The sequence below is a fragment of the Hyperoodon ampullatus genome (genome assembly GCF_949752795.1).
Source record: "Hyperoodon ampullatus genome assembly, chromosome: 10".
Taxonomy (NCBI): Eukaryota; Metazoa; Chordata; class Mammalia; order Artiodactyla; family Ziphiidae; genus Hyperoodon; species Hyperoodon ampullatus.
In genome coordinates this window covers 7,610,830-7,638,183 of record NC_136923.1, presented here as the reverse complement: position 1 = coordinate 7,638,183, position 27,354 = coordinate 7,610,830, and the positions used below count along the sequence as shown (strand labels likewise).

The 27,354-nt window shown below is 44.9% G+C and overlaps 3 protein-coding genes across 7 annotated transcripts in view; 2 read left to right on the top strand and 1 right to left on the bottom strand.

Moving 5' to 3' along the window:
• Positions 1–10,157, top strand: part of FANCD2 (FA complementation group D2) — a gene marked incomplete at its 5' end in the record, with an annotated part of 57,875 nt that extends 47,718 nt beyond the window's left edge. For all 5 annotated transcript variants that reach the window (XM_079713805.1, XM_079713804.1, XM_079713802.1 and 2 more), the window contains 10 exons: positions 85–178; positions 1,025–1,147; positions 1,984–2,077; positions 2,778–2,849; positions 3,572–3,610; positions 4,581–4,655; positions 5,870–5,944; positions 6,877–7,023; positions 8,196–8,291; positions 9,739–10,157. In XM_079713805.1, the coding sequence (XP_079569931.1) occupies positions 85–178; positions 1,025–1,147; positions 1,984–2,077; positions 2,778–2,849; positions 3,572–3,610; positions 4,581–4,655; positions 5,870–5,944; positions 6,877–7,023; positions 8,196–8,291; positions 9,739–9,813 (890 nt within the window). In that variant the 3' untranslated portion in view covers positions 9,814–10,157. The remainder of the gene's footprint in view (positions 1–84; positions 179–1,024; positions 1,148–1,983; positions 2,078–2,777; positions 2,850–3,571; positions 3,611–4,580; positions 4,656–5,869; positions 5,945–6,876; positions 7,024–8,195; positions 8,292–9,738) is intronic.
• Positions 10,158–11,206: 1,049 nt separating this feature from the next.
• On the bottom strand, positions 11,207–14,015 carry FANCD2OS (FANCD2 opposite strand; the record flags this gene model as incomplete). Its single annotated transcript, XM_079712999.1, has 2 exons — positions 11,207–11,751; positions 13,958–14,015. 2 exons carry the CDS (start codon positions 14,013–14,015, stop codon positions 11,207–11,209), a joined length of 603 nt encoding a protein of 200 aa, XP_079569125.1.
• A 4,096-nt stretch (positions 14,016–18,111) lies between these two features.
• BRK1 (BRICK1 subunit of SCAR/WAVE actin nucleating complex) lies at positions 18,112–25,119 on the top strand (the record flags this gene model as incomplete). The annotated part of the gene is made up of 3 exons (XM_079712712.1): positions 18,112–18,229; positions 23,868–23,950; positions 24,222–25,119. 3 exons carry the CDS (start codon positions 18,112–18,114, stop codon positions 24,246–24,248), a joined length of 228 nt encoding a protein of 75 aa, XP_079568838.1. The 3' UTR covers positions 24,249–25,119.
• Positions 25,120–27,354: the final 2,235 nt, after the last annotated feature.

Sequence of the window (27,354 nt, the reverse complement as noted above, 5' to 3'; positions counted from 1 at the left end):
CAATAATCATCCCCAAAAGCCTGCAAAACAAGAGTGAAGTTCATTTTCCATGAATGAGATGTCTTTGCCTTGTTTCTCCAACAGCTTCCCTGGCCAGGCAGTTCCTTTGTCGGGTGTGGCCAAGTGGGGAGAAGGAGAAGAGCGGCATTCCTAATGACCAGCTCCAGGCTTTGCTTAGGTAGGTGAGAGGCTCAGTTTCTGTCCACAAGCCAAATAGCCTTCCATTTTGCCACTGTTCAGATCCCTTGTCTGGTCAAAAACTGAGACATTACCTTGGTTAGGGGTAACTTGGAAGCAGTGAAGTAGGTTTGAAATTAACATAATTTGGAATATGTGGATTGTCAGATCTTCTTGTTTTGTTTTATACTGTCAGCTAGTTCTTTATTAAATCAAATCATAGAGGAAGTGGGGGAGTCTGCTGTTGTATCCTGCCTTGTTAACCAATGAGTCAGATATTTATTATTGCCTACCATATCCAAGACACAGCGATCACTTCCAAGGTGTCTAACTATTTCCAACTGAGACATCATTTCCTTTACCTCCTGACAAGTATTTGGAATCCTTATTAAAAATAAGTATTGGGAGTTCCCTGGCGGTCCAGTGGTTAAGACTTGGCGCTTTCACTGCTATGGCCTTTTTAATTTATTTATTTATGTTTGGCTGTGTTGGGTCTTCGTTTCTGTGCGAGGGCTTTCTCTAGCTGTGGCGAGCGGGGGCCACTCTTCATCGTGTGCGCGGGCCCCTCACTGTTGTGGCCTCTCCCGTTGCGGAGCACGGACTCCAGACGCTCAGGCTCAGTAGCTGTGGCTCACGGGCCCAGTTGCTCCGCGGCATGTGGGATCCTCCCAGACCAGGGCTCAAACCCGTGTCCCCTGCATTGGCAGGCAGATTCTCAACCACTGCGTCACCAGGGAAGCCCCCTAATAGTTGTTTTAAAGCTTAGTACCTGGTAATGTCTCAAGAAAGAAATCTTGATTTAGGAATTCTGTAACATGCGTTCATACTCCTGTGGCTGTCAATGCAGCATCTACCTGGAGCACACAGACGGTGTTCTGAAGGCCATAGAGGAGATCGCTGGTGTTGGTGTCCCGGAACTGATCAACTCTCCTAAAGAGGCATCTTCCTCCACATTCCCTACACTGACCAGGTAAGGGAGTACTCTCCTCTTGTTCTCTCCCTAAATTAGAATCACACTGTCTAACGTATGTAGTTTCCAAATAACTACCTTACTCTTCATCTAGTTCTGATACAGAGGGTAGGTACAATCATTCATTCAACACACACAGTGTCTACTGTGCATTCTCTCCAAGCGGCTCTTAGCCAGCACATGTGAAAGGACCTTGCTGAGGAATGAATTTTCAGTAGTTACAGTCTTCAGTGGCATTGGATATTTAATCACCAGACTTCTATAAGTGCTTTCATCCTTTAAATGTGAAATTACTTTTCCAGTATTTTAGCCATCTTTAGAAGGATACAGTGATTGTTGTATCTAACCATATATCTCACTTAATGGGTTTTGTGTCTCATAATATCAGTGGTTATCTGACACTTGTATGGTCTTCACAGTTTATAACACACTCTTACATCGTTTATCTCATTTGATCCTTTTGATGAATCTGTGAGGTAGGTATCATTACCCCTGTTTCACTGATGAGAAAAATGAGTGTTAGGGGGCTTGCTCAATTGATACAGGCAATAAAGTAAATATGGAACTAGGAACTTAAACTCAGATCTTCTCACCACTACTTTCCTGCTCTTTACCACCACACTCACCCTTCATGAAGTTAATCCCCTTATTTCACAGGCCATCTTCTCGGCTCATTTCTAAATCCTTCCCACTCTCGTGCCCTCTTAGGGTGGACCCTAGTGAAAGGACATTCAGAGAGGTGGGGAGGGAAATAACTTTTGGTTCCCTGGCTTCTTCCCAGGACTTTGTTTCTGAGCAGTGCATCACTGTGTGGGCATGATGCTTTTCTCTTCTAGGCACACGTTTGTCATTTTCTTCCGTGTGATGATGGCTGAACTAGAGAAGTCAGTGAAAGGTCTTCAGGCTGGAACAGCAACAGACTCGGAGCAGGTAAGTCAGATATTCCCACCCCAAGAAGTAGACTCTGGATTACTTGGAAGCTGCTGATTATTCTTCTCCTTGGGTCCAGAATTTTCTCCTAAGCTATTTCCTTCGAGTTACTAAGATCCAGGATTTTTTTTTTTTAAGAGCTTCTGGTTTAATTTCCTTTCCCTCTGGTTGGAAGTGAGGATTGGGCTCTTTTCCCTGGCTACTTCCCAGGGGACTTGGGACTCCATAGACCTAGTCTGGAAAAAAATATCTTTGTTTGCAGCCTCATGTACCCGGCTGCAACTTGTGATCTGGCATGAGGTGAGCAAGCCTGTTTGAGATGCTGTGGTAGCCTGGGCCTTGGTAGCCTGCTAACCAGAACCGAGCTAGCCTGCTGGGAGATAGGGCTTGCATAGGGAATCAGAGAAGCCACAGGGAGCTGATGGCCCAGAGGTATGTTGCAGAGGCTTTTTCCTACTTGGAAATTATTGAAGAGAGGTCCTCTTTTTAGAAAGTCTCTATAAGATACCCTAATGTTACCACATACATGCAGGCCTCAGAACCATCTTGTGGGTGCACTGGTTGCCACATCTCTGTAGGAGGATAATTGGCTTAAATCTCTGTATAACTGTGTAGTTCAAGAACCATATATTAGTAGGAGTACAGTAAGAGAAGTATTTGGCTGTGATTCAGAGGTGTGTGTATATTTGGCTGCCTCTAGATTCATGAAGAGAAGCTCCTCTACTGGAACATGGCTGTTCGAGACTTCAGTATCCTCATCAACCTGATAAAGGTGAGTATGGAGGCTCCTTATCTCATCTCACTGGCTAATTGCAGGAACCACCAAGGGGCCTGGCTTCCAAAATGGACCCTCCCGCTCCTCTCCCCAGCCTCCCTTGGGGACCTGCTTCCCCCATCTTCCTCCCTATGCCCCACCCACCCTGGATAACCCCTCCCCCTCTTCCTGGGCAGTGTCTTTTTCTTCTCTGCCTTCCTCCTTCCCATCTGTGCCACAGCACTTACTATTTAATGGGTCCTTCCCCGTGTCATCCCCACCACCACCCCACTGTGGGTCTGAGCACATTCCCCACTGTGTCCCTCTTCCAACCTGAGTGCCTTCTTTATCCCTCACACATACTCTGTGCTCTCCCCCACTCCGTGATTTTGCTCAGACTGTTCCTCCAGCTTAGAACGTTGCTCTCTCTCCTTTCTGCCTCATCTGCTCTTTCTTCAGGCTTCAGGTCAAGGTTTGGGGCCTCTGCAATGCTATCTTCTTAACATTCCCAGTTGGAATCAACTCCTTGTTCCTCTCTGCTCCCCTCTTCCTTTTCTTGAACTTCAGTTCCAGGGATTACTTCGTTCTGCTTTGTAATTGACTTGTTGACATGTTGACCTGCCTTCTTCATTTTAGACGTCTCTGCAACACTCAGAGCTGTGCTTTGCACGGTGGAGAGGAGGCTGGGGGGCTCAGAGGAGCAGACTTCAGCTTTGGTTTCTTGTCCTCCCTCTCTCCAGGTGTTTGATAGCCGTCCTGTTCTGCATGTATGTTTGAAGGTGAGACCGGCCCTCTTTAGTGTTTATTCTTCCTGTGAGTTAGCTGAATGGAATTGCTTAATACCTTGTCCAAAAGCCAGTCTCCAGAATCTGTGCTATCAGGTAGTCTAGAAAAGACCATGGATATGTTTTCCCATACTAGTTGGATGACAAGAGAAACCAATTTTCCTATGAGTTTGAACACTTAGTCTTAGAAATAGGATTAGTGGCTTCAGGAGCAGTAGTCACTCCCTGCCATTCCTTCCCAGGCAATAGAAAGGAAGGAGGAGTGGGTGATTGCTCTTTTTAAAGCCCATGTGTGGCCTTATCAATGTGGGAGCTGGTGTTCTGGTATCTGCTGAACTCCTCTGCCAGGGGGATAATCCCAGATTAGCCCTAGATTTGCTGGTAAACCCATCAAATCTTTGATAGCTTAAGAGCTAAAGAACATTATAGGGAGAATGCTTCTAGCCCCACTCTTGACAGTTCCTTCTTGTGGATGGTGCCCCATTCTCATTATCTCCTGGCTTCTCTCTTCCTCTTTACTCACTCCACCCTGGTGCCATCATGGGAGATGGGTGAGAAGGGGGAGTCATTCACCTGATTGGTAAATTGGGCAAGTGGTCATGTGCTTTCTCAGCTCTACCCAGTTCTTTCCCCTTGAGAGTAAGGTGTCCTCAGGGAGCTGGGGTTCCCCTCTGTTCCTCTGTGCCCGCATTCTCAAGCTGAGCAACACCCCTGTGCATTGACTGTGTCTGGGGTAGGTAAGTCTGCCTAATTCTGGGGCTTCATTAGCAGGCCCATTTAGCTTTTGCATTAAGCTACATTCTCCAAATTAACCTTTTGGACCCTTTCCAATTTATTTTTTATATATAAAAATAAGAAAATAAACCCCCTGGTCTGGGAAATGTTATGCTGCCTTAGGCAGGGGCCTTTCAGGTAAAAGACCTCAGCTAGAGGTCATCACCAGTGTGTCTCTTCTCTTCTTCAGTACGGATGTCTCTTTGTGGAAGCATTTCTGAAGCAGTGTATGCCTCTCCTAGACTTCAGTTTTAGAAAACATCGGGTAAGAACTGAGAACAGAGAGCAGAGACATGCTCTGTACAGTTGTTCAGAAGATACGTCCACGGCGATTCCTGGGCTGGCATGGGGGTGGTCCCCTTGCCCAGGTTCTGGGCCACAGATCTGCTTAGGTACTTCTGGTCACTTCAGCTATCCCCAGAGATGCCCATGTAGGACTGAATGTTCCATAGTACATCCGCCTTCCTACTTCTCCTCCAGATTTGAGGATGGTTGTTCTTTTTAGCTTGATTTTATTGTGCTACTGCAGTCCCAGGACCTCACATATTAGTGTGTCATTTGCTTATTCCTGTGTGCTTCTCTAAGTCTGGTCTTGGGAATTTAAAAACAAAACAAACGAACGAAAAAAACCTCATTTGTGTCGTAAACTCTTGTTATAACGGACAGTCTTGAGAGTTTTTTACCCAAGTGGGATCCAAGACTAGAGTAGTGAAATAAGAATAGAAACAGGGACTCCCCTGGCAGTCCAGTGGTGAAGACTTCACGCTTCCACTGTAGGGGGTGCGGGTCCCATCCCTGGTCGGGGAACTAAGGTCCCGCCTGCCCCACAGTGCAGCCAAAAATTTTAATTTAAAAATAAAAAGAACAGGGCTTCCCTGGTGGCGCAGTGGTTGAGAGTCCGCCTGCCGATGCAGGGGACACGGGTTCGTGCCCCGGTCTGGGAGGATTCCCACATGCCGCGGAGCGGCTGGGCCCGTGAGCCATGGCCGCTGAGCCTGTGCGTCCGGAGCCTGTGCTCCGCAACAGGAGAGGCCACAACAGTGAGAGGCCCGCGTACCGCAAAAAAAATAAAAAAATAAAAAATAAAAAGAACAGAAACAGAGATGATTACTTCTTACACATACTTAGCAAGTTGAACTTTGCAAAACACTCTCACAATATTTGGTTGGTCCCTCATAACTCAGAAAGATAAAGGGGAGGATAGCCAGTGATCACTCCTCCTCTTATTTGAGGGCCAAATTAAGACAATTGTCTAGCATAATCTTGAAAAATTGTGAATCACTATGTTGTACACCTGAAACTTATATAATACTGTAAATCAACTACACCTCAATTTAAAAAAAAGAAGAGATGATTATCCATATACAGCTGGAACCTGCAGGCTTGATCCTCTTTGGAACCCTTGGCTGCAAGAATATCTTGCATATAAAATGAAATGAGAACATTTCATATGTCACTTACGAATGTTGTTGGTTATAGGAAGATGTTCTGAGTTTACTGGAAACCTTCCAGTTGAATACAAGGCTGCTTCATCACCTGTGTGGGCATTCCAAGGTAAGATGGAAAGCAGGTCACACCACCCACCCACCTGTTGGTTTAATCTGTGGTTGTGATTTTGGAGGTCCGTGGGCTCCAGTGCCTTCTTCCTTTTTTACCCCTCTTGAGCCTTTATTTCTGGGACTGTGTTTGTCCAAAGGCAGTTTATTCAGAGTGGTCAAATCCTCAGTTGCTGACAGAGATTGGGTAATCATCTAGAGGGGAATTTCTGCATCTGAAATTTGACTCAAACTCCATAGCCCTGTTTCCTCCAGGAAAGTACTACAAAGTACTCTGGGCAGGAGGAATATTATGTAAGTGATGACTCTGCTGGAGACAAGAGGTAGTTCTAAAAGCAGCTGTTTTTCGAGCTTTTCAGCTGTGCTAATTACTTGTCAAGGAACACATCTGTCTTTTGTGAGAACATTTTAGCATTATAGGACTTTTCCACTTGAAGCCTGGGGTTGAGCCAGTCATTTTTTGTGTGAAGGAACACAGAACCATGGAGTTCTGCAGTCACTGGCAAGCCCAGTTCCTGTTGTTCAGTTCCTCCCCTGATTCTAACTTTTTAAGGTGCTGAACAATGGAATTTTATAAGGGCTCCCTCAGCTAAACAGGGATACTCTGTTGTTTAATATCAGTAGAATATACATTCAAGAGTATTTTATGTAAATTCATTGATAATTGATCAATAAGAGGTTATGAAGAGGAACCGTGAGGTGTTGGTGGTATGTCTTCTAGGCTCTTTAGCTTGAAGGACAGCTGCCATTCTCTTGGGAATACTCTGCCGGACTACTGCTCTTTGATGGAACATGTCTCTGGCCTGTACTGGCAGGGCATATGGTCTTGATTAGTGTTCAAGGTGTCAGGAATTCAAAAGTTTCCGTATAGGAAATGTGAAAGCATGATGATAAACCCAGATGAGTTTGGATGCATTTGTTTCCATTCAGATTCACCAGGACACGAAACTCACCAAACATGTGCCTTTGCTCAAAAAGACCCTGGAGCTGTTAGTTTGCAGAGTGAAAGCCATGCTTATCCTCAACAATTGCAGAGAGGCTTTTTGGCTGGGGAATCTCAAAAACCGGGACTTGCAGGTAAGCCTGGGAGCCCGCCAGTAATAATCTACTCCCTTTCTTTGTGAGAGCATTTGAAAGTATCTAAGGGAGGTCACCTAAGCCCCACTCTCTCAATACTCAAAACTGCTTTTCTCAAATCTGTGACTGTTTAGCTCTTAACGTTAGGGTACATTGCCTTTGAGCCCTGGTTGCAGGTTGCACTCCTCATCCCAGGCAGCGAAGGCACCAAAACATACCATTGATATCAACAAGGCCTCAGACATAGAGGAGCTGATCAGGAAAACCTCTTTCCATAGCTAGAGGGATACCTTTAAACCCTACTGTGGGAAGATTTAGAATATTTTTGTATATGGAAAAACTTGGTTTGTTTAGTTATTTTGGGTTTTTTCCCCTAAAACCAGTCTGGTTCCTGAAATTATTCTCTGGCTAATTTTAACAAATGAGCATTTCTTAGTTCTTTCAGTTGTCTGACTGACTGGCTGAAATCTTGTGTTGCTTATACTACTACTTTGGAGTTATAGCATTTTTCAAATACAGTCCAAGCCCTCCTCATTCATGCTTACAACATCTGAGTCTTAAAATCTTATATATGACAAAAGAAAAAAAAATCTTATATATGAAAAAATAGCTCCTCAGAGAATTAGCTTCCTTTCTTCACATCAATCTCTTGTTTCCATGAGAAAATTGAAGCTCAGCAAAGTTAAGTAACTTATCATTCAGCCATAAGTGAGTGGAGCAAGGGTTTGAGTCTAAACAGTCCTGATCCAGATTTGATGTTCTTAAACCATTTTAGTATACCATCCTTTAGCCTCTACATGGCCATTTGTGATTGGTGTGTTGGTGTTCATGCTCACATACCTTAAGGTATTTGGGAAACTTTAGAACCATATTCAGCATTACCTGAAAGAGTCACCAATACAGTCTGGCCTTGTAAAACTAGTATGATATTAGAATACAAAGATGAACCTTTTGTAAAACTACATATTGTATCAGAGCCACAAGCATCTTAGAAATCTTGGGTTGATTATCACTTTTCTAGATGCTGGATCACAGGTTGGTGTCTGTGTTTGACCATATTTGAATGACTGAATACCTTTCTTTGCCTTGTCTATAAACTAAGCCTTTCTCCCTTTGAGACCCCAAATGTGATCATTATAACCCACTGTTTGTCCTGGCCCATTCACATTCAGGGTGAGGAGATTATATCCCAGAATTCCCAGGAGAGCACAGCAGATGAGAGTGAGGATGATACGTCATCCCAGGTCTCCAAGAGCAAAGGAACAGAGGTATGTCTGTAAAAGGCACCAGAGTAGTATTGATGGTAGAGAGTGCAGAACTTTCCCTGCTTGATTTTATAATCAGCTATTTCTATGCGCATCTCCATTCCCTCCAGAAAAGCTTCTGTGCTTATGTGAATTCTGTGGGGGCCAGAAAAAAAAAAACCCACACAATATTATAATCACTCAATATTTTAATCACAACTTGAGTATCTGGAGTTGTTTGTAGCATATGTTATAGAGTTGAAAATTCCCTTCCATTATAGCCTCCTGAATTAATATCTGAAACCATTTTAGAGGGGAGATAAGAAGAGGTCAAAGTGTTCTCTGAGTGTTGAGAAGAATGAGTTAAACGATTTAAACATGTTGTTTGAATATCTAAAATAGAAATGTGAAAGCTAAAGCACAATCAAAAGCTGCTACCACTGAGGACTAAAGTAAGAGTAGGAGTCCTTATGCTCTTTTGGGCTACTACCAATGCTTTTGAGACTTTAAAGAAAGCTAAAGAAAAATATATATTTATAAAAGTTTGTTACAATTCAGGTGGGTTATAGATACAGAGAAGCTGAGATTTAAGAACTCCTGCTGTGGATACAATTTGTAATGCAATTTGAGGCTGATACGTAAGGATCATTTAGTATGAAGAATTGTTTTATTACATGGTCCTCTGTTTTATTTGTATAGAATATCTCCACCTTGTTCTCATAAAAAAAGTTTTATGACTTTTTAAAATTTATTTATTTTTGGCTGCGTTGGGTCTTTGTTGCTGCATGCGGGCTTTCACTAGTTGCGGCGAGCGGGGCCTACTCTTCATTGTGGTGCACGGGCATCTCATTGCAGTGACTTCTGTTTGTTGCGGAGCACGGGCTTCAGTAGTTGTGGCACGTGGGCTTAGTTGCTCCGCGGCATGTGGGATCTTCCCGGACTAGGACTCGAACCCGTGTCCCCTGCATTGGCAGGTGGATTCTTAACCACTGCGCCACCAGGGAAGTCCCCATAAAAAAGTTTTGAGGCAGACAGTATCCTATTAGTTTGGTGCTTTGTCATAAGCAAGCCTCCCAGATTAGATTTTACAAACCAGAGAGAATTTTATTCTGGATTCCTATTGGATTTTGAATTTAACAAATATTTCATTCTATATTGAATGCCCATTTTGTTCCTATGTCACACACATGCAGTAGAGCTGGAGGGCCGTGGCTTATTTACAAATCATGCATATTTGGTTGGGTTGCAGAATGGCATAAGTCAGTATCAAAATGGCTCCCTCCATCGTCTTGGCTTAGAGGCCATGACACAAGAATGGGGGAGCCTCTGATTCATTCTCAAAAGAATGGTTTAAAACCTATCATTGGTTTTAACAACAATACAATACAGTCATATATGCTGTAGGAGCCGTGTTGCAAGTCATGGCGTCGCCCGGATGACCTAAAATATTTAATTATCCTTTGCCTCTTAGGACGGTGAAGAAGATGAAGCAAGTGATGGAGAAAAGGAGCAAGAGAGTGATGAGAGTGATGATGACTCTGATTAGACCACAGAAAGATACTCCCTCCCCATCTCTGCCAGCTACTTACCATTTTGTGTTCAGGGTTTCAAATCTGCTGTCTGCCTTTCTAACTGGAAGCATCCTATTTTGTCCTTAAAGAAGGGGCTTTATTGAGTCGACTTAATTGTGGATTTCACAGGTTGTCTACTAACATCAAAGACCGTGGCTCAGAATTCGAACGTAGTATTACTTACCAATTTAGGCGAACATGGCAGTGCTGTGCTAGAGTAGTCATGATTCTGAGCTTCAGGAGCTAGTTTTGAAACTCTGGATTTATTCTAGAATTTAGGCTTGTACCAGTCTTACAAATAAATTCTGTTTTAAGTTCAGCTACCTCAGCTACCTCATTCCTCTTTTCGAATTTCCTTCATAGATGGAACTGAATTGGTGTTTGTGCAGAGAAATAAGGGAGACTGGTACAACACATCAGTTCTACCAGTTACAATCATATGTTCCCTATTACAAGGACCCTCATATTTCACATGAGAAGATATTTTGTGATCTTTTTTGGAGGAGTGACGAATTTCTTTTAATGCCCAAAGAAAGTCGAATGTTTGGCTGCTTTTTAAATTTTGGGTGGTCACGTAGATATGATAAAGGAGAAAAAGACGGCATCAAATTCATGTTAACTTTGCATATATAATTTTTATTTTATTTCCACATTATTCTGAGTTATACCTATAATCTAGTTACAACAATGCTACAAAATTACTTATAGTTTATTAAAAATAGAACATTAGGAGTACATTTCAGCTAAAATGGGGAGCTCTCATGTCTTCTGCAAGAAAGCCCAGTTTCAGTGCTGCTACCAAGTTCTTTTTTGCCAGGCTATAAATATTAATATTTGTTATATTTCTACCCACTTTTGTACTCTCTGGTAGTATTAGGGTGTGGCTGGCTAGGTTTTTATGTTGGTTTTTTGGTGGGGGAGGTTATTTGTTTTTGTTTTTTTAAATTAATCGTTGACCCACATATAGATTTTTGACCCCTTCATCCTCATGTACATAGAAATCCATAATCTCCTTCCTTGACACTCTTTGTTTCCCCAACTCATTGTGGTCTTCAGTGTTGAAAAGAGTTCACAGTAGGCTCATTGGTTTATATGGTTTGTTTAATGGTTCTTTATCACATGTGCATGTCAATGCTAGTTTGACTGTAAATGGTTGTTCAGCTTTACAATGGAAATGTTCTCCCTTGCTCTGTCACTGGCCCATTTTTGGACGGGAAGAGAGGAGGGGGGCTCCTGAATTGTCACGGCTTGACTGAAAAGCAAGATGGCTGGGGCAAACATAGTTTCCTTTACACAGAAAGGTCTATGTAAGCTTCGGGCACATAGCAAAAGGCGTGGTGTGAGGAATGGGGATCAGATGGGGCCACTTTACTTGGAGTGTTGCAAGGCAAAGGTGCACTTATTGTACGTCGCATACAGCAAGAGGATGGAGTGCAGCATCTGTTTGCACGTGGTCACTGTCATCTGAATCTGAGGCTCCTTAAGTCCAGTGGGCCCCTGGTGCTCCCGGCTGATGATTTTGCAAAAGGCTGACTTGTCTGAAACTCTGAAGGTCCCAGTCCACTTCGGCGGCTGAGCCGTGATGACCCTGCCAAAGACAGAATCCACTCCGTTGAGGCAGACAGGCTGGGGCTTCCTGACCAGCCCTTTCTTGTTGTTCATGGTTCGGAGCTCTGACGTGTGGCAGGGCAACTTGGGACTCACTCCAGGCTCCAGGAATGGACTGTCTAGAACTAGAGAGACCTCTTGAAAGCACAGCTGCACTTCAAGATCAGAAGGGGTGTGGGGGAAGCAGGGGGAAGCCCTAAAGGGGTGCTTGGAAGAAGGTGTAGGTGTTGTATGCCGCAGCCATTGGAAGCTCTCATCCAGTGGGGTCCATGGTGACCAGAGCTGGTATCCTGCCATTGACAGTCCTAGAGGAGAGGAATCAGAACATGGAATTTTCCTAGCATGCTTTTGGCAAGGGCATGGCTGTTTAAATTCACATCTCTGTCTCATTATTGACTTTAACTTACTCTGTAGTTCTCATGAAAAGATTCCAGTAGATGTTAGGATATTAGTAATTCTATAAAGGCAGTAGAGGATAGTGACAAGTATTGAATCTGGCAACTGCTATGTGTAACTTATTAAACCTTATCACAAGCCTCTGAAGGTAGGTTTTTACCCATTTTACAGATGAGGAAATAGATTTGTCCAAAATGGAGTGTCCCTGTTCAGCATTAGGATCTGTGCTGTGTTGATAACTGCTGAAGTCAGAATCTGTGCCTCTCAGGTGGCAGAAGCTGCTGGCATTTCATGATGAGACATTATTTGTGGATGGATGCTTCGAAAGTTGTGTCTTGCCAAATATTTGTGACTCTAAATCCCATGTATTTATACCGTTGGTTCTCAAAGTATGATTCTGGGACTAGAACCATGACAGTCATCTGGGAGTGTGGCAGAAATGCAGATTCTTGGGCCCTACCTGAGACCTATAGAATCAGAAACTCTGGGGGCGGGGGGAGGGCCTTGCATTCTGCATTTAAACAAACCCTCCAGGGGAGTCTGATGTACCTTGTAGTTTGAGAACTTCTTATGCTGTTCCTTTAAGGAACTTCAGCTTTTACTATTCTTAATTATGGAGACAGTCTGCTCTTGGCCCTAAAAACCTCTTTTCTGACACAAGGGAGCAGCTCTCTCAGGGCCCTGAGCTACTTATATACCACCTCAGAGGAATTATACCAGGCTGGGAGGGAAAAAAAATTCCAAAGGCCAGTGTTTTAAAGTTTTTAAAAGATTTTTCTGGTTCTTCTATGTGTGTTTTGTTTTTTGTTTTTTTCTTATCTATGAAAGACCCACTGGTTAAGAACTTGATTCCCTCCCCCTCCCCGACCTTTGGAGATAAAGGAAAGGGCTGGGAGGATGTTGCTAACTCAATTTATCCAAGTAGAATTCAGACTTTCCATTTTTCTACTTTAAAATTGCCAGTATATAAAGGATTTCACTGAATTCAAGAGAAGCTAACATTTTTGAGCACCTACCTATTATGTTAAGGGGCATAGCATATCCCTTTTCTTTCCAGTCAAGTGTATTTCTCTGCCCCTTCTCTAGTCTCCCTCAAAGTTAGCAGCAGATCTCATCCCATCCCATCCAGTAATTGCCCAGGAAATACTGTGAAAAGTTTGACACCTCCACCATGGTTTGTGACACAGTAAGTTTCGCTTTTTAAAGGGAATTGTTAGTGACCTTTCAAACCAGAAGACCTGCCCCTGACAGTGGTTAGTAGAAAGGAGATTTGTTGATTTCCTCCAACTGGTATGTTTCTCCTGATCTATGCAGGCCCTTGTGCATACTGTTCAAATATCTGGGCTGCCTTCGGATGAGAAATTGACACCCAGGGGATAGTTATCTATCCCAAACAGCCTGTGGAAGGCTTCTGGTGCTTGATACTATGACCCTAGGAGCATACATCCAGGATCAGGGCTGCTCTGGTACACCACCAAGGCAAGGTGCAGGTGGAGGGCGTTAATGCCTCTGAGCATATGACCAAAAAAGGAAAAATTCCAGGAGCCTTTCCTCGCTTGTCTCCTAAGAGGAAATAGGGCCAGAGGGAAAAGGCTTTATCAAATGTCCAGCCTAAATATTGGGCAGAACCAACATGGGATGAAAGAGGGCTTCTGACCCCAGGTCTTTCCACCACTTTCACACAGCGTTCAAATAAAGATAGTTCACCCCCCACTCCTACCACCCAGAAGTCACCGTCATCCATTCCAGGAGGGGTTGAATCTAGGAAGTCTGTTCAAGCTGCTCTAATAGCTCCCGGATAGGGAACACATGGTTCTAGCCCAAAAGGCTTCCCCATCGTACCAGTCCTCCCATGCCAAGGAACCCAGTCCCTCGATTTCCCCACCTGGGAAAGGGGAAAGCAGCGTCAAAGTGCAGCTGAGGTCCTCGTGAACTGTGAACTGCGATCCCGAGGTGCTGGAGCTGCCCTGAGTGAAGGAGGCTCCCCCTCCCAGCCGGAAGAGGGGTTTGTCCCGCGGGGGCCCCTCTCCGGGGCGGGGGCCAGATGGCTCTGGCCGAGGCAGAGGTGGCGGTGGGAGCCCGGTCCCGGTCCCACCATCCGGGCTGGGGGCTCACCTGCTGAACTCCGCGGGCCGAACGCTCCAGGGTGGCGGCCGCTGTTCCCGGGCCGCATCTTTTCTCCACCCGGAGCCTGGCAACCGCCTTTGTGACCCAGGACCGCGGGGGAGCCCGAGCCGCAGGGGGGTGGGGGTGGGGGCCTCGAGGCGCCCCAGCTAGGAACCCCCACCTGATTGGAACACCTGGTCCAGGACCAGCCCTTCAGGAGCGCTGGTCCGAATCCTCGTCCTCTCTGTTCCCCTCCACCTCCTCCCTGCCTCGCCCCAGTGGTGTGCCTTTGATCTGGTCAGAGAGCACAACGCGCCCACTTCAAAGACTGTGGCCAGGAACCTGCATAAATGTCCCGGGAGCTGTAGTTCGTGTTAAAATGTAAGCTCTACTCTTTAAACCCTGCTCTGGGTATTCGGGCTGAGTTACCCAGAATTCTGAAGGCCTTTGTTGCTGCACTGAAATGATCCCAATGCAGGGGCACAGAATTTATACGTGCTCGCTTGTCAAGAGCAAACAAAGATATGTGTCTCCTTGACTTCCCAACCAAAAACTTTGCTTTCTGTTAAACCTCAAGAGGGAAGATTCTGTCCCATTCTCACAAAGCTGAAAAACTCACACTTTCACCTTAGTAAAGGAGTGATCTGACTACTTTTAAACCTCACTGCAAACAACTACTCTGGAAGGCTGGGGGAAGAGAGGTCTACCCAGCTGACTCCTATATCCGCAGTACCTATCACAGTGCCTGGCAGGGTGCAGTATTTGTAGGAGGAATTAACTAATGGCCCACCTGCCCTTCCCTTATATACCCAGAAATTGCCCTTGCACTTTGTGAACCATAGAACACAGCACAAACAAGAGCCGTCACCTTTTGCCTGGCTCTTTGGGTGAAGCTGAAGGAGAAAGACTGGGATGGGGTCAGGCTGCGATCCTGGTTTGGAAGACAAGATAGTTTTGAGGGACTTGTCAAGAATTGTCAGATGTCCACTGTGTGTGTGTGTACGTGCGCATGTGTATCCATGTGGAAGGAGAGATGAGAGAGTTGGAGGTGGAGAGGGGCAGAGAATGATGAGTGTTGGAAAAGACTAAAATGATTTTTTTTTAAATATTTATTTTGGCTGCACCGGGTCTTAGTTGTGGCACTTGGGATCTTCATTGCGGCATGCAGACTCTTAGTTGCGGCATGCATGTGTCATCTAGTTCCCCCCACCAGGGATTGAACCCGGGCCCCCTGCACTGGGAGCGTGGAGTCTTACCCACTGGACCACCGGGGAAGTCCCCTGAGATGATTTTGAATTGCAACTTTTTTTCACCCAGTAAGTTTATTTTTATTTTCCTCTTGAATAAAAGAGACACTTGTTATTTAAAAAGGAAACAAAACAGTAGTTTTTATTGCACAGTTGTGTTTTTTCAATGAAAGTCCCCCAAAGCAGAATTGTATGATTAAGAATTGTTGGATAGAGAAGGATTCATGCTGTTATGACAATCTGCACCACAGTCCTCTGCCTAATCTGCCCAACATTAAGGGATGTATTCCTGGAGATACCATTTGCCATCACCTCCAAGTCTGATACTCCACCTCCACGGCTACCGTACATGTATAGAAAGCCAGAATCTCCCATACTTCATATTATTGATGATCTACAACATCAGTTTGGTCTGTATTATGCAACACAACATTCTGGTTGCACCATCCAGGGATTCTCGTGACAACAGCCGCATTTGCTCTGCTGAGAGCCCATATAATGTTTTCACAGTAGCCAGCAACATTGCCACACTGCACACACTATACCTATAGCCATGCAAATAATGATCCAACTACACATGATTGCAAAGGCAACTCAAATGACCACACAATGCAATCAAAACATTTCTTCAAGAATTTGATTTCGTGCTGATTGTTATACCTGGAGTCAGTGACAAGATCCCCAAGTTCTGTGAAGCGTGTGACAGACTCAAGGACAGGGACCTGTCTCCCTTATGCTGAGGCAGTCTATCACCTGGAAGCACTCCTTGCTGCACCAAGAGCATTACTGAAGCTTGCCTGTGCAGCCCTGCGTTGGGAACAATTCCTACAATGAGAACTACCACATTGGCAAACCCATATTTGGAGGACTGAATGGCAGAGAGCCTTCTGGATGCCTGGGTTTGATATTTAGGGTCGATATTTATTATTATTTTAGAAACCATTTACATGAAAATGTGGGAGAGCTCAGATGGACTTTAACCTGTTCTCAGAGTGGTACAGTGAAAAGATAATGGAGTCTGGAATCAGCTGGCGAAGGTCCACCACTTAATTGGCTCTGTGACCCTGGACTTCAGTTTTCTCATCTGTAAAATGGGGAACCTCTTCCTCACTTGCTTCCACAGGGTTTGTGAGGATCCAGCTATTAAAGCAGCATTATAGAGGCTTCCCTGGTGGCGCAGTGGTTGAGAATCTGCCTGCCAATGCAGGGAACATGGCTTCAAGCCCTGGTCCGGGAAGATCCCACGTGCAGCGGAGCAACTAAGCCTATGCGCCACAACTACTGAGCCTGTGCTCTAGAGCCTGTGAGCCACAACTACTGAGCCCGCGTGCTGCAGCTACTGAAGCCTGCATGCCTAGAGCCCATGCTCTGCAATGAAAGAAGCCACCACAATGAGAAGCCCGCGCACCGCAACGAAGAGTAGCCCCTGCTCGCCACAACTGGAGAAAGCCTGCGTGAAGCAACGAAGACCCAACACAGCCAAAAATAAATAAATTAAATTAATTAATTAATTATTTTAAAAAAGCAGCATTATAGCTTATAAGATCTTCTACCAGAGTACAGGACTGTTAGTAATGTTTTCTTCCCAGCTACTGCTAGAAGAAATCTGACTGTTCAGCATCACTTTTTAAAAAATAAAAGGCACGGGCTTCCCTGGTGGCGCAGTGGTTGAGAGTCCGCCTGCCGATGCAGGGGACACGGGTTCGTGCCCCGGTCCGGGAAGATCCCACATACCACGGAGCGGCTGGGCCTGTGAGCCGTGGCCGCTGAGCCTGCACGTCCTGAGCCTGTGTTCTGCAGTGGGAGAGGCCACAACAGTGAGAGGCCCGCGTACCACAAAAAAAAAAATAAAAATAAAAATAAAAAATAAAAAATAAAAAAAATAATAAAAAATAAAAGGCATTTACCGTACAAACCAGGTTGTAAATATTCCCTGAAACAAAAATAAAATTGCCCATAATTCCACTACCTTAACAAACCAGGTATTGACATTTTTTGGTATATCCTTCTTGTCCTCAAGCAGACATAATTTTTGCATAGTTGCAATTAAAAAAAAAACCACATGCATTTTGTTTTCCCTTTCATTTATCATCTCCGTTATGTTGCCACAGTTTTTCATAATTAGCATTTATATGACTGCATAATATTACTCTAAGTGGCCATACCAATGTTTAGCCATTCCCCAACTGTTGAGATTTATTTTTTAAAAACACATGCCTAAGAACACCTTTGTGCATAAAGTGTTCTTTCTTTTTCAATAATTTTGTTAATACCTAGGTTAAAAAGTTTGAAAATTTTTACAGCTCTTGCTAACAATTTACAAATTTCCTTCCAAAGGGTTTGTGCCAGTTTACAGTGTGACCAGCTATTTACGAGTTTACCAGTTTCCCCTCAGCCTCTTCAACATTATTATCGTTAAAAAAAAAAATAACGTTTGTTCATTTGAAAATTGTAAGGTGGGACATCATGTTGTGTTGTTAAAAGGCATTTTAAAAATGATTTGTATTTAATGTGGTTTAATTGGCTATGCCCAGCTTATTGTGGACACAGACCGCAAGCTTAGTTTGGAGCACCCGAGGGAAGGGGTGATGCGGGCCCATGCTCCCCCCGCCAACGACCCGTAACCTCCAGTGACAGAGGTGGTGGTGGTGGTGGCGCTGGCGCGGGGGATGGGGTGGGGTGGGGGTGGACTTTGGCGCGTGCGCACTCCATTTTTCTCCACGGCCTGGAGGCGACGGTCTTCAGGGGCGTGGGAGCAGCGCGAAGAGGCCAGTGAAGACGTGACAATGCGCAGGCGCACCACAAGGCCCGTGGATTCATGGATGCCCCGGGACCGGTGTGGGCTGGCGGCGCAGGCGCACTGGCGGCCTGGAGGGTCGAGGCGCCTGCGCAGTCGCGCTTCCTTAGGCTGCAGCCATGGCGGGGCAAGAGGATCCAGTGCAGCGGGAGATTCACCAGGACTGGGCGAACCGGGAGTACATTGAGGTCATCACCAGCAGCATCAAGAAAATCGCAGACTTTCTCAACTCGTTCGGTCAGCGGGCGAGCAGGGGGAGGCTGGGAGGAGGGAGGCCCGCTGAGGGAGGGCGCTGAGAAGCTTTGAAGGGGACTCGGGGAGCCTTGGGCTCCTGCTGGGTTTCGCTTCCTCCTTCAGACCGCACCTTCCCCCTCTCGCCCTGACCCCCGGCCTCCACTGGGCAGTCCCTGTGGGGTGTTCCTGCCCCACGCTGAGCTCATCGGCTTCCTTGCCTTCACCCCGGATCCATTAACAAGCCTTTCCTTTTCCCGGATACGTCAGGCAGCCCCATCCATCGTCTGCTGCCCTTCTTCTCTTCAGTCGCCTCCCTTCTTCCTCTGTGCTTCGCTTCCAGTCCCCACTTGGCGCTCGGAACGCAGCATGGCTGTGTCACTGCCTTGTAAAGACTCTAGACGGTTGCCCATCTCCTTCCGGATCGAGTCGAAACCCTTGAGCTCCGAGCCTCTTAGTCGCCCCTCCGGCCCCTCCTGTGGGTTCCTTCCTTTCTCCGCGCGCGCTGTGCTGAGTGGCAGCAGATGAGGGCAGAGAAAGGTCCACATCGCGTCAGGCCATGGACATCTCTGCATTGCTAGTCTCTAGCCGACAGTGGGTGTTCTGTCTGCTTCTAGCAAAATCTTTCCTAGGCCTGCTCGTGACAGTTTTAAATTCTCTCCGCATTGTTCCACATCCTTCTGGACGGCAGGCCCCTAGCAGAGACCCCCTACCTCATGTTTTCCAAGTGTTTCTTTGAGAGGACTGAACACTGGGTAGACTTTCTATGTCATCACAAGGTGTGGGGATGACGTCTAGTGATCTGTTCCCAACTGGTGTGCTTCTGGTCCACTCTTTCAGCAACATTAAGCGATTAAGATTAAGGAGGGGACACCGATTAAGATTAAGGAGGGGACACCGATGTATTAAAAAAGATTTCAAAAGGAATTATTTTCTAGCTAGAGAACTGACAGGTCCTAAGGAGTATAAAGCTGACAGGGCAAGAGTCTTGTCAGAAAGCATCAGCAAGAGAAACTAGATCTGAGTACAAGGCTCTCTCTCAGGTTCTGTGGGGGACACAGAATAAGAACCATTTCCTGCATTTAAAGAATTTCTGCCTTGAAGATGAAATAAGGACCACTTCAGAACAAAGCAGAACATTGCTTTTGTTTTAATATATTCACATACAATGCGACTTAGTGTGATGGATTTCCTCACTCAGGGAATGAGGGTGAAGGTAGTATTAATGAGAGATGAGACTAGTATAAATTATATGTCAGTGATACAAATTCACACATATAACTTAGTATAGAGGTTGTAGTAGGGAATGGTAGTCAAGAAGTCATAGTTCTCACATATCCTCAAATTATTTTTTAAGTTCTGTGCAAACTGTTTTGTTGTTAGTTCTCCTGATTGTCTCTCCTGCTTCCTTAGAGAGCTAAACTATTATTGGGGGTTCTTTAGGGCGTTCTTTACTCATAACGTTCCCTCAGAGGCAGAGCCAGATAAGAGAAAACAAAATGTTCCATGCCTCGGGAGGGATGGCGTGATGACAGGGTCACAGCTTTGACACTTTGGCTTAGTCTGGAGAGGCAGTGGAAAGTAGTTAGACAGATAACTGACGTGGAGAGTTTTTACTTTTTCCGTTGCGGAGCACAGGCTCTGGACGCGGAGGCTCAGTGACCATGGCTCACGGGCCCAGCCGCTCCGTGGCATGTGGGATCTTCCCGGACAGGGGCACGAACCCGTGTCCCCTGCATCGGCAGGCGGACTCTCAACCACTGCGCCACCAGGGAAGCCCGAGAGTTTTTACTCTTAAAACCAGAAGCGAAAGGCTTCATTTATCTGGTAGGAGTTAGTATCTGATATGTAGACACAGAATATCCAAACAGAATATTAAGAATGTCAGTTCAGTAAATAAAGTATCTAAAATAAGAAGTTAAACTGGTGCTGTTGTTCAAAATTTAAAAGTGATCTAGCATCTCACTTCCCCCAGTTTGGATCTAGGTAATGTAATAACTTTGTTTCTGAGCATGGAATCATATTAATAAGCATATGATAAACATACTTTTATCTCTGACATAAAACTTCTTGACATATTACTGAAGTTTTAGTGGGTGAGTCTTGGAACTAACCGAAAATTGAAGAGTTTGAGCTTAGGATTGTGGAGAAGTGTCTCTTTTCTTGCTTTATAAGCAAGGAAATACCTGTTGTGAGATTTTAGCAACTGCGTGTGAGTCCCATTTTATGATCAGATAGAGAATAAAGACTTTTTTTTTTTCTTCAAAATTTCCAGCAAGTCCTAGACCAAGGAAATAGATGCATAGGATTCCATTCTTCAGGAGCTGGAAGAAATGGCTTCCCTTGGCTTAGGCCATTATTCTCCTTTAAGGTGAGGATAATGGCCTAATGTTTGGAGTAATTACTAGGTGGTTTTTGAAGATTTTAGAAAGTGGATTTAGTCCTTTTAAAGAAAAGATTAATTACAAGTAAGAACAATTAGGAAGCACGATTAAAAGTTAAAGCGATTTATTTTAGCAGTCAGGTAAGGCAAGTTCCTGAAGATTGATGGTATCACGATACAAGAGTTTAGACAGAGACCACCAGGCTGAGAAACTGGATAAATCATAAGGATAGACTTGAGTGTGTTGTCTTGGCATTGGATGCCTCAGGATGTGTGAGTGTGGGATGTATTTTCCCTTTCTAAGCCCTTAGCATGACTCCTCAGTTCTGACATGTATCTGGGGGGACTTTGTATTGTGTTTATAATGTGATTTGGTGGTGCAAAGATTTAGCAGGCGTTTACTTTGAGGGGGCATCTATAGCTTTTTGAAAATGGCAGCAGACCTATAATTCTCACCCTGACCACAGAGAGGTTGTGTAGGGCATGTGCTTTGGGGAGGGAACTGTTTTTCCACGATACCTAATGATTCTGAACAGCTTTTACCCTGTGATTCCAGCTGGTGTGAGTAGAATTTTGATCTCTTTGTGGTTTACCCTTTTAGCATTGGAGGACCACCTGAACCTGAGGACACACAGATCATGATGCAGCACTAACATCCTAACACTGGGCCTATTCTGTACTTTGAATTGATGAAGTTTCTAAAACTAGATTGTTACAGATGATAGCTTTTTATTTTTACGCCTTTTTTTCTGACTCTAAAGCTAATATGTTCAGAGAAATGTAACAAAAAAAAATAGAGAATGAGGCTGTTTTTAAATCTCAATTCTTATACTTAGCCAACAAATACAGCTTGCCTCTTGTAACTCCAGCTGTGCATCAGATGCTGTGAGAAAGGGATAAATAAGAATAAATGGACATAGCCACTCCTAGGAAGTTTATAATTTTGTTGGACAAATACGACCTTAAGAGAAAGACAGTGTTGATTTTTGTAGGCTAAGGTTACGTGCAGTAAGAGTTCAGAGAAGTTGTCTGGTAACTGGCATTTGTTAGCGGTGGTAATGTATGCACACCATCAAGCACCCTGATGAGGACAACTGGCTTTTTCCATTACAGTCTGGTGATAATGTACATATAAATGCATTGTGGTTTCAAATTTGTCCGTCTGCCACATGGTTTCCCAGCATTTTGTTTGAATCGGTATGTATTTAATGGGATCTGAAATATGACTGAAGTTTCTAGAGTTCAACATTTTAAATTTTCAACAGTGCTTATCCATGCAGGCCAGTAACATAGTGCCGTTCTTGGATTCTGATTCATCACCAGATTGACAGAGCTAGAACAGAACAGCCATCCAGGAAGGAACCCTCCCTCTCACCACCCTGCCTCTTCATTTTGGCAGACGTTTTTATGGGAAAAGACAGGTTGTCGGTGATAACATTCATGCTCTTACTGAATAGCATACACGATGTGCCTTTGAGCTTCTAAAAACCAGGCTGAAAAGAGATTAGGTCTTGTTGGGCCGTCCTAGCAGTGGCAGTGTATCCGGGAAAAGGAGGATGCTGAGGTGCTTCTACTCAAGCTGGATCTGGGAATTAGAAGCAGCAGCACTAGCAGATTAAAAAAGCAAACAAACAAAAAAGATTAAAAAGAAGAGCGAACAATGAATGTCCGGAATAAAAATCCTTACAGAAGAGGGAGAATTATATCCATTCAGCAAAGACCTCTCAGAGGTCCACTTTGAACTGACTTGAAGGAGAATGTTTAAAAGGGCAAGATGAGTAAGATTTGGACTTGATGAAATGAAAGTCAAGGCAAGATCAGGGTGTGCAAGATTTGGTAAATTGGGTGCTGAAGCGCTTTTGCATAACATCCAGGGAAGAGATGAAAAGGAGGGGTGTGAGCAAAGTGTTAGATCACTGGGTGGGAGAGTGTCTCGGAGAGTGGATATTTTAAACTTCAGAAGTGAGGATTATTGAGAGATGACTGAAGAACAGTTTTGGGAGGAGTATGGGAGTAATTAGCATGCCTGGAAACCTTTTTCTCCTGGATGTTGAGAACAGTTGGAGGAAGAGTAGCCAAGAGATTTGTGTCAGAGAAGTTTGCAGGGAGAAAGGTATTTTAGGGCAAATCTAGGTTTCCTTTTGGGTGAGGTGGTAAAAGAGATTGGAAAAGGTAGGGGAAGAAAAGGAATTTTTTGCAGATGAAAGGTGGGATCCACAGGGTAGTTGCTGTTCTCCAAGTTTTCTCTTGTTCTGAAAGGCCTGTGCAGGTGCTGGTGGGACATCACGTGCCCTTAGAGCAGCAGCAGTGAGCTGGCTTCCATGAGCTCAGAAACACCACACCTTCCCTTCTCAGGGTCTGCTGCTTCCTTGGCCTCTGCTTTTCTTCCCTATTGAGATTATTTTCTTCCTCTTGTCATTTCCCCTCTCTTGAAACTCTTGGTTTGCCTATTAGCAAATGGCCATGTGTACAGCCTTGCTGTATTAGTTTTCTCTTTTCTATTGCTGCCATAACAGATTACCACAAATATAGCGGCTTAAACCACATACATTTATTATCTTACAGTTGTGTAGATCAGAAGTCCAACACTGGGTCACTGGGCTGACATCACAGTGTCAGCAGGGCTGGAGGCTCTAGAAGAGGAGCTGCTTCCTTGCCCATAGGTTGTTGGCAGAATTCAGTTTCTTGCAGCTGTAAAACTAAGGTCCCTGTTTCCTTGCTGGCTGTCAGCTAAGGACCACGGCCAGCTTCTAAAGGTCACTTGCATCCCTTGGTTTATGGCCACCACCCTCCATCTTCAAAGCCAACAGTGGCAGGTTGAGTCCCTCTCACACTTCGAATCTCTTCTTCCATCTTTCTTCTGCCTTTCTCTTTTCCATTTATGGATTTGTGATTAGATGGGGCCCATCTGGATAATCCAAGATCTCAAGGTCCTTAGCTTCAATCACATGTGCAAAGTCCCTTTGCCTGTAGGATACATATTCACAGGTTCTGGGGATTAGAGCGTAGACATCTTGCGGGGGGGGCGGGGCGGCATTATTCTCTGCCTGCCACATTTGGTAGGAAGTTAGGCAGATCCTCTCTAAGCAGCTGTGCTCCTAAGATACTTCTCACCTTATCCTCCCACTGCCTTGTTTTGCCCACTCGTTCTTCTTATCTGTGCTCTGCATGATATATCATTCCTCCTCTTCATCTTAGGGGCTGTGTGTGTGTTTGTGTCTGGAATGGCATTAATCCTGAACATCAGTCTTCTTTTGCCAGATATGTCTTGTCGTTCAAGACTCGCAACACTAAACGAGAAATTGACAGCTCTTGAACGGCGAATAGAGTACATTGAAGCAAGGGTGAGTATGATGGGCAAGGGCCTTCCTCATGAGGCAGGCATGGCTGTGCAAGAGAGAATGCACATTTCCACTTGTTGCTGAAGAAACCTGGAAGCAGAAACAGGCTTAGAGACGTTAACTACCTTGCCTGAATTTAAACCAGCTTTCTGGGACTCTGAAGCTGTCATCTTTTCTACCACTCCCAACTACCTAGGATAGAAAATAAGATTTTTTTTTTTTAGACCCCTCTAATGCTTTTGAATTTATCTGATTGTCAATTTTCCTTTGACAGGTGACAAAAGGTGAGACCCTCACCTAGAACTGTGCCATGCTGCTGCTGGGAAGTTGCTTCTACAGAACGCAGACCCTCGTGGGAAAGGCCCCAGCAGCCTTCAGCTCCTTCCTGTCTCCTTAAAGAGCAACAGGGCTTATTCTTGTTTTTCTTTTTTTCAAAAATGTGGCCTTTGGGCTCTGCCACGTACACCCAGCAGCGTGATGTGGCGTGTGGGGAGGAATCCAGGGGACTCTGAGAAACAACATTAGGCATTTTACTTCTTCAGTGACACTTTGTAGAACTACTTGTCAACGTATTTGAGGCGCTAAGAGCCGAAAGGTGGGACTCTGTCCTCCCCCGCCTCTCTCTTTCGCCCTCTCTCAGCCTTTCCTTGCAGCCCTCATTGCCCCTGCACTGATTCTATAAGCGCTCTCTGTCTCCTCCCCACCTCTGGCCAGGGGTCAGAGGCAGTCCTGGCTGAGGAGCCCTGGCGAGGTGGCTGCCGGAGCATGTTGTTGCTCACCCACCAGTTTCTTGTCCTTTGGAGGAGGTCAAGTCCAGGCCCCCACTTGGCTTGAAAAGGAACATTTTCAGAGTTTTCTTTCTCTCACTTGGGGTGTCTTTATCTCTCATATTTCCCTAATAAACTCCTCAACTTTATCTGACTGCTGTGATTGTGGTGGGGAGAGGAGCTAGAGATGGGGCTCACGTATTCCACAGAAATCTGACGTGTGGGATTCTTATTCTAACAGCAAACTTTCAGGTGTAGCTGTTTGATCAAACCCTAGGTGGCTTGCCAGCTGGAGCCCCCGTATTTGGACTTTGCGCTAATTCATCCTGGGAATCGTTTGGTCATTCAGTGCACATTTACCGAGTACTTAGTATGTAGGCACTTTATGCTCCAATAAAATATACAGTGTTGAATCAGGCGTGATGCTTACAGTCTGTTGAAATGCCAGCATCTACACAATTTAACTGCAATCCAGGGAAGACTATTAGTTTTATAAGGTACAAGCTAAATGTCTCCTTCTCTTTGAAAAGCAAATCATTTAAGCAGAAGAGTCTAAAACTTTTCATTCTAGCATCAAAGCCTGCTATAAACTTGTGCCAACCCACTCCTAAAGGCTTAACCCCCATGTGGGATTTTCAGTTTAGTCACGTAGAAGTCACTTCTCCCTCTTCACATCTTACTTGCCACTTAAAGGTCTAGCTTACGCCGAAGCTCCTCCGTAAAGGTTTCCTAACTTTACTTTTCATTCAGCGCTGCCCTGTTCCTTTTCTCAGTCCCTCCCATACTGCCGTGCTAATACTGCACTTCAGCCCTGGGTTTGATCTTGTTCTCTGCCTTGGTGTCTGCATCGTACAGTATACATCAGCGCCATTGCCTGTGTTGCTCAGCTGGGTACCTTGCAAAAGGCAGGTAGTCAGTAAATAGCAATTGAACTGACTTGGCAGAGCTCAAGCTTCTTTGCGTTGTCACATCTGCGCTTAGATCCGTGCTTAGACCTTTGGAAGACCATTTTAAGTAGTACCTTCGCTTAAAAATGTGGTATTACAATGCAGGCAATACTGACCTCCTTTACTTTGGTAAGTGCTGTTTTTCAGCATTATTGAGCTCATCTGAGGTGATTGAACAATCGCTTGAGTTCATTATTCATAATATCTTCTCTATCGTTTCTGAGATACATAAGTACTTGTAAAGTTCAAGTTTTAGATTATCCGGTGCTCTTCAGTCAGTTTAACAGATAGTTACTAAATTCCTACTATGAGCGAGGACTATAGCAAGATAGTTATAGAGGCCAAAGTGATGATAATCTATAGAAGCCGGAAAAACCCTTCCTTAGATGAGTGAAAATGATCAATTTTTTATGGTCCTATAGACAATTATGTTAATTTGTTGATATCAAAGTAATATTTCTAAAAAAGTTAGTGCCCTAAATACCATGTTGCTAATGGTAAGCTGCTGCTTATAAGGAGAGCAACTGGCGTGGGAACCAGTGAGCCTGACCTCCTCCAGTAGAGGTAACTCCTCCTGCTTACCTGGCACTTTGAGGTGTCAGAGTGCTTTCCTGTGTAACTGTCAATACCCCCTTCATAAAAGGAGCCTCGGCTCGCTCACGGATATGTAGCTAGTATTGTCTGAACTTATTGAGCGTTACCACGTGCTAGATGTGCTAAGTGCTTTGTGTACTCTATTTCATTTAGTCCTCAAGCCCTAAGGAGTAGGCGTTCTTACCTCCACGCAGTTCTTTAGAGAGGCTGAAACTTGTCCAGAGCCATACAAAGTAAGGAAAGGTGCTGGACTCTGGACCTAGACCTACCTGCCTCAGACTGCTCTAACCGTTCCACTACTGAGTGTGGTATAACCACATCTAAAACTTCCTTTCTCGTTCCTACTTCAGTGCTATTAGATAATTTTTTTAATATATAAATTTATATATTTTATTTTTGGCAGTGTTAGGTCTTTGTTGCTGCACGCGGGCTTTGTCTAGTTACGGCGAGCAGGGCCTACTCTTTGTTGCGGTGCGCAGGCTTCTCATTGCGGTGGCTTCTCTTGCTGTGGAGCACGGGCTCTAGGTGTGCGGGCTTCAGTAGTTGCAGCACATGGGCTCAGTAGTTGTGGCTCACAGGCTCTAGAATGCAGGCTGCTCAGTAGTTGTGGCTCACGGGCTTAGTTGCTCCGCAGAATGTGGGATCTTCTGGGACCAGGGCTCGAACCCGTGTCCCCTGTGTTGGCAGGCGGATTCTTTTTTTTTTTTAACATCTTTATTGGAGTATAATTGCTTTACAATGGTGTGTTAGTTTCTGCTTTATAACAAAGTGAATCAGCTATAAATATACATATATCCCCATACCTCTTCCCTCTTGCGTCTCCCTCCCTCCCACCTTCCCTATCCCACCCCTCGAGGTGGTCGCAAAGCACCAAGCTGATCTCCCTATGCTATGCGGCTGCTTCCCACTGGCTGTGTTTTACATTTGATAGTGTATATATGTCCATGCCACTTTCTCACTTCATCCCAGCTTACCCTTCCCCCTCCCTGTGTCCTCAAGTCCATTCTCTAGTAGGTCTGTGTCTTTATTCCCGTCTCGCCCCTAGGTTCGTCATGACTTTTTTTTTTTTTTTTTTAGATTCCATATATATGTGTTAGCA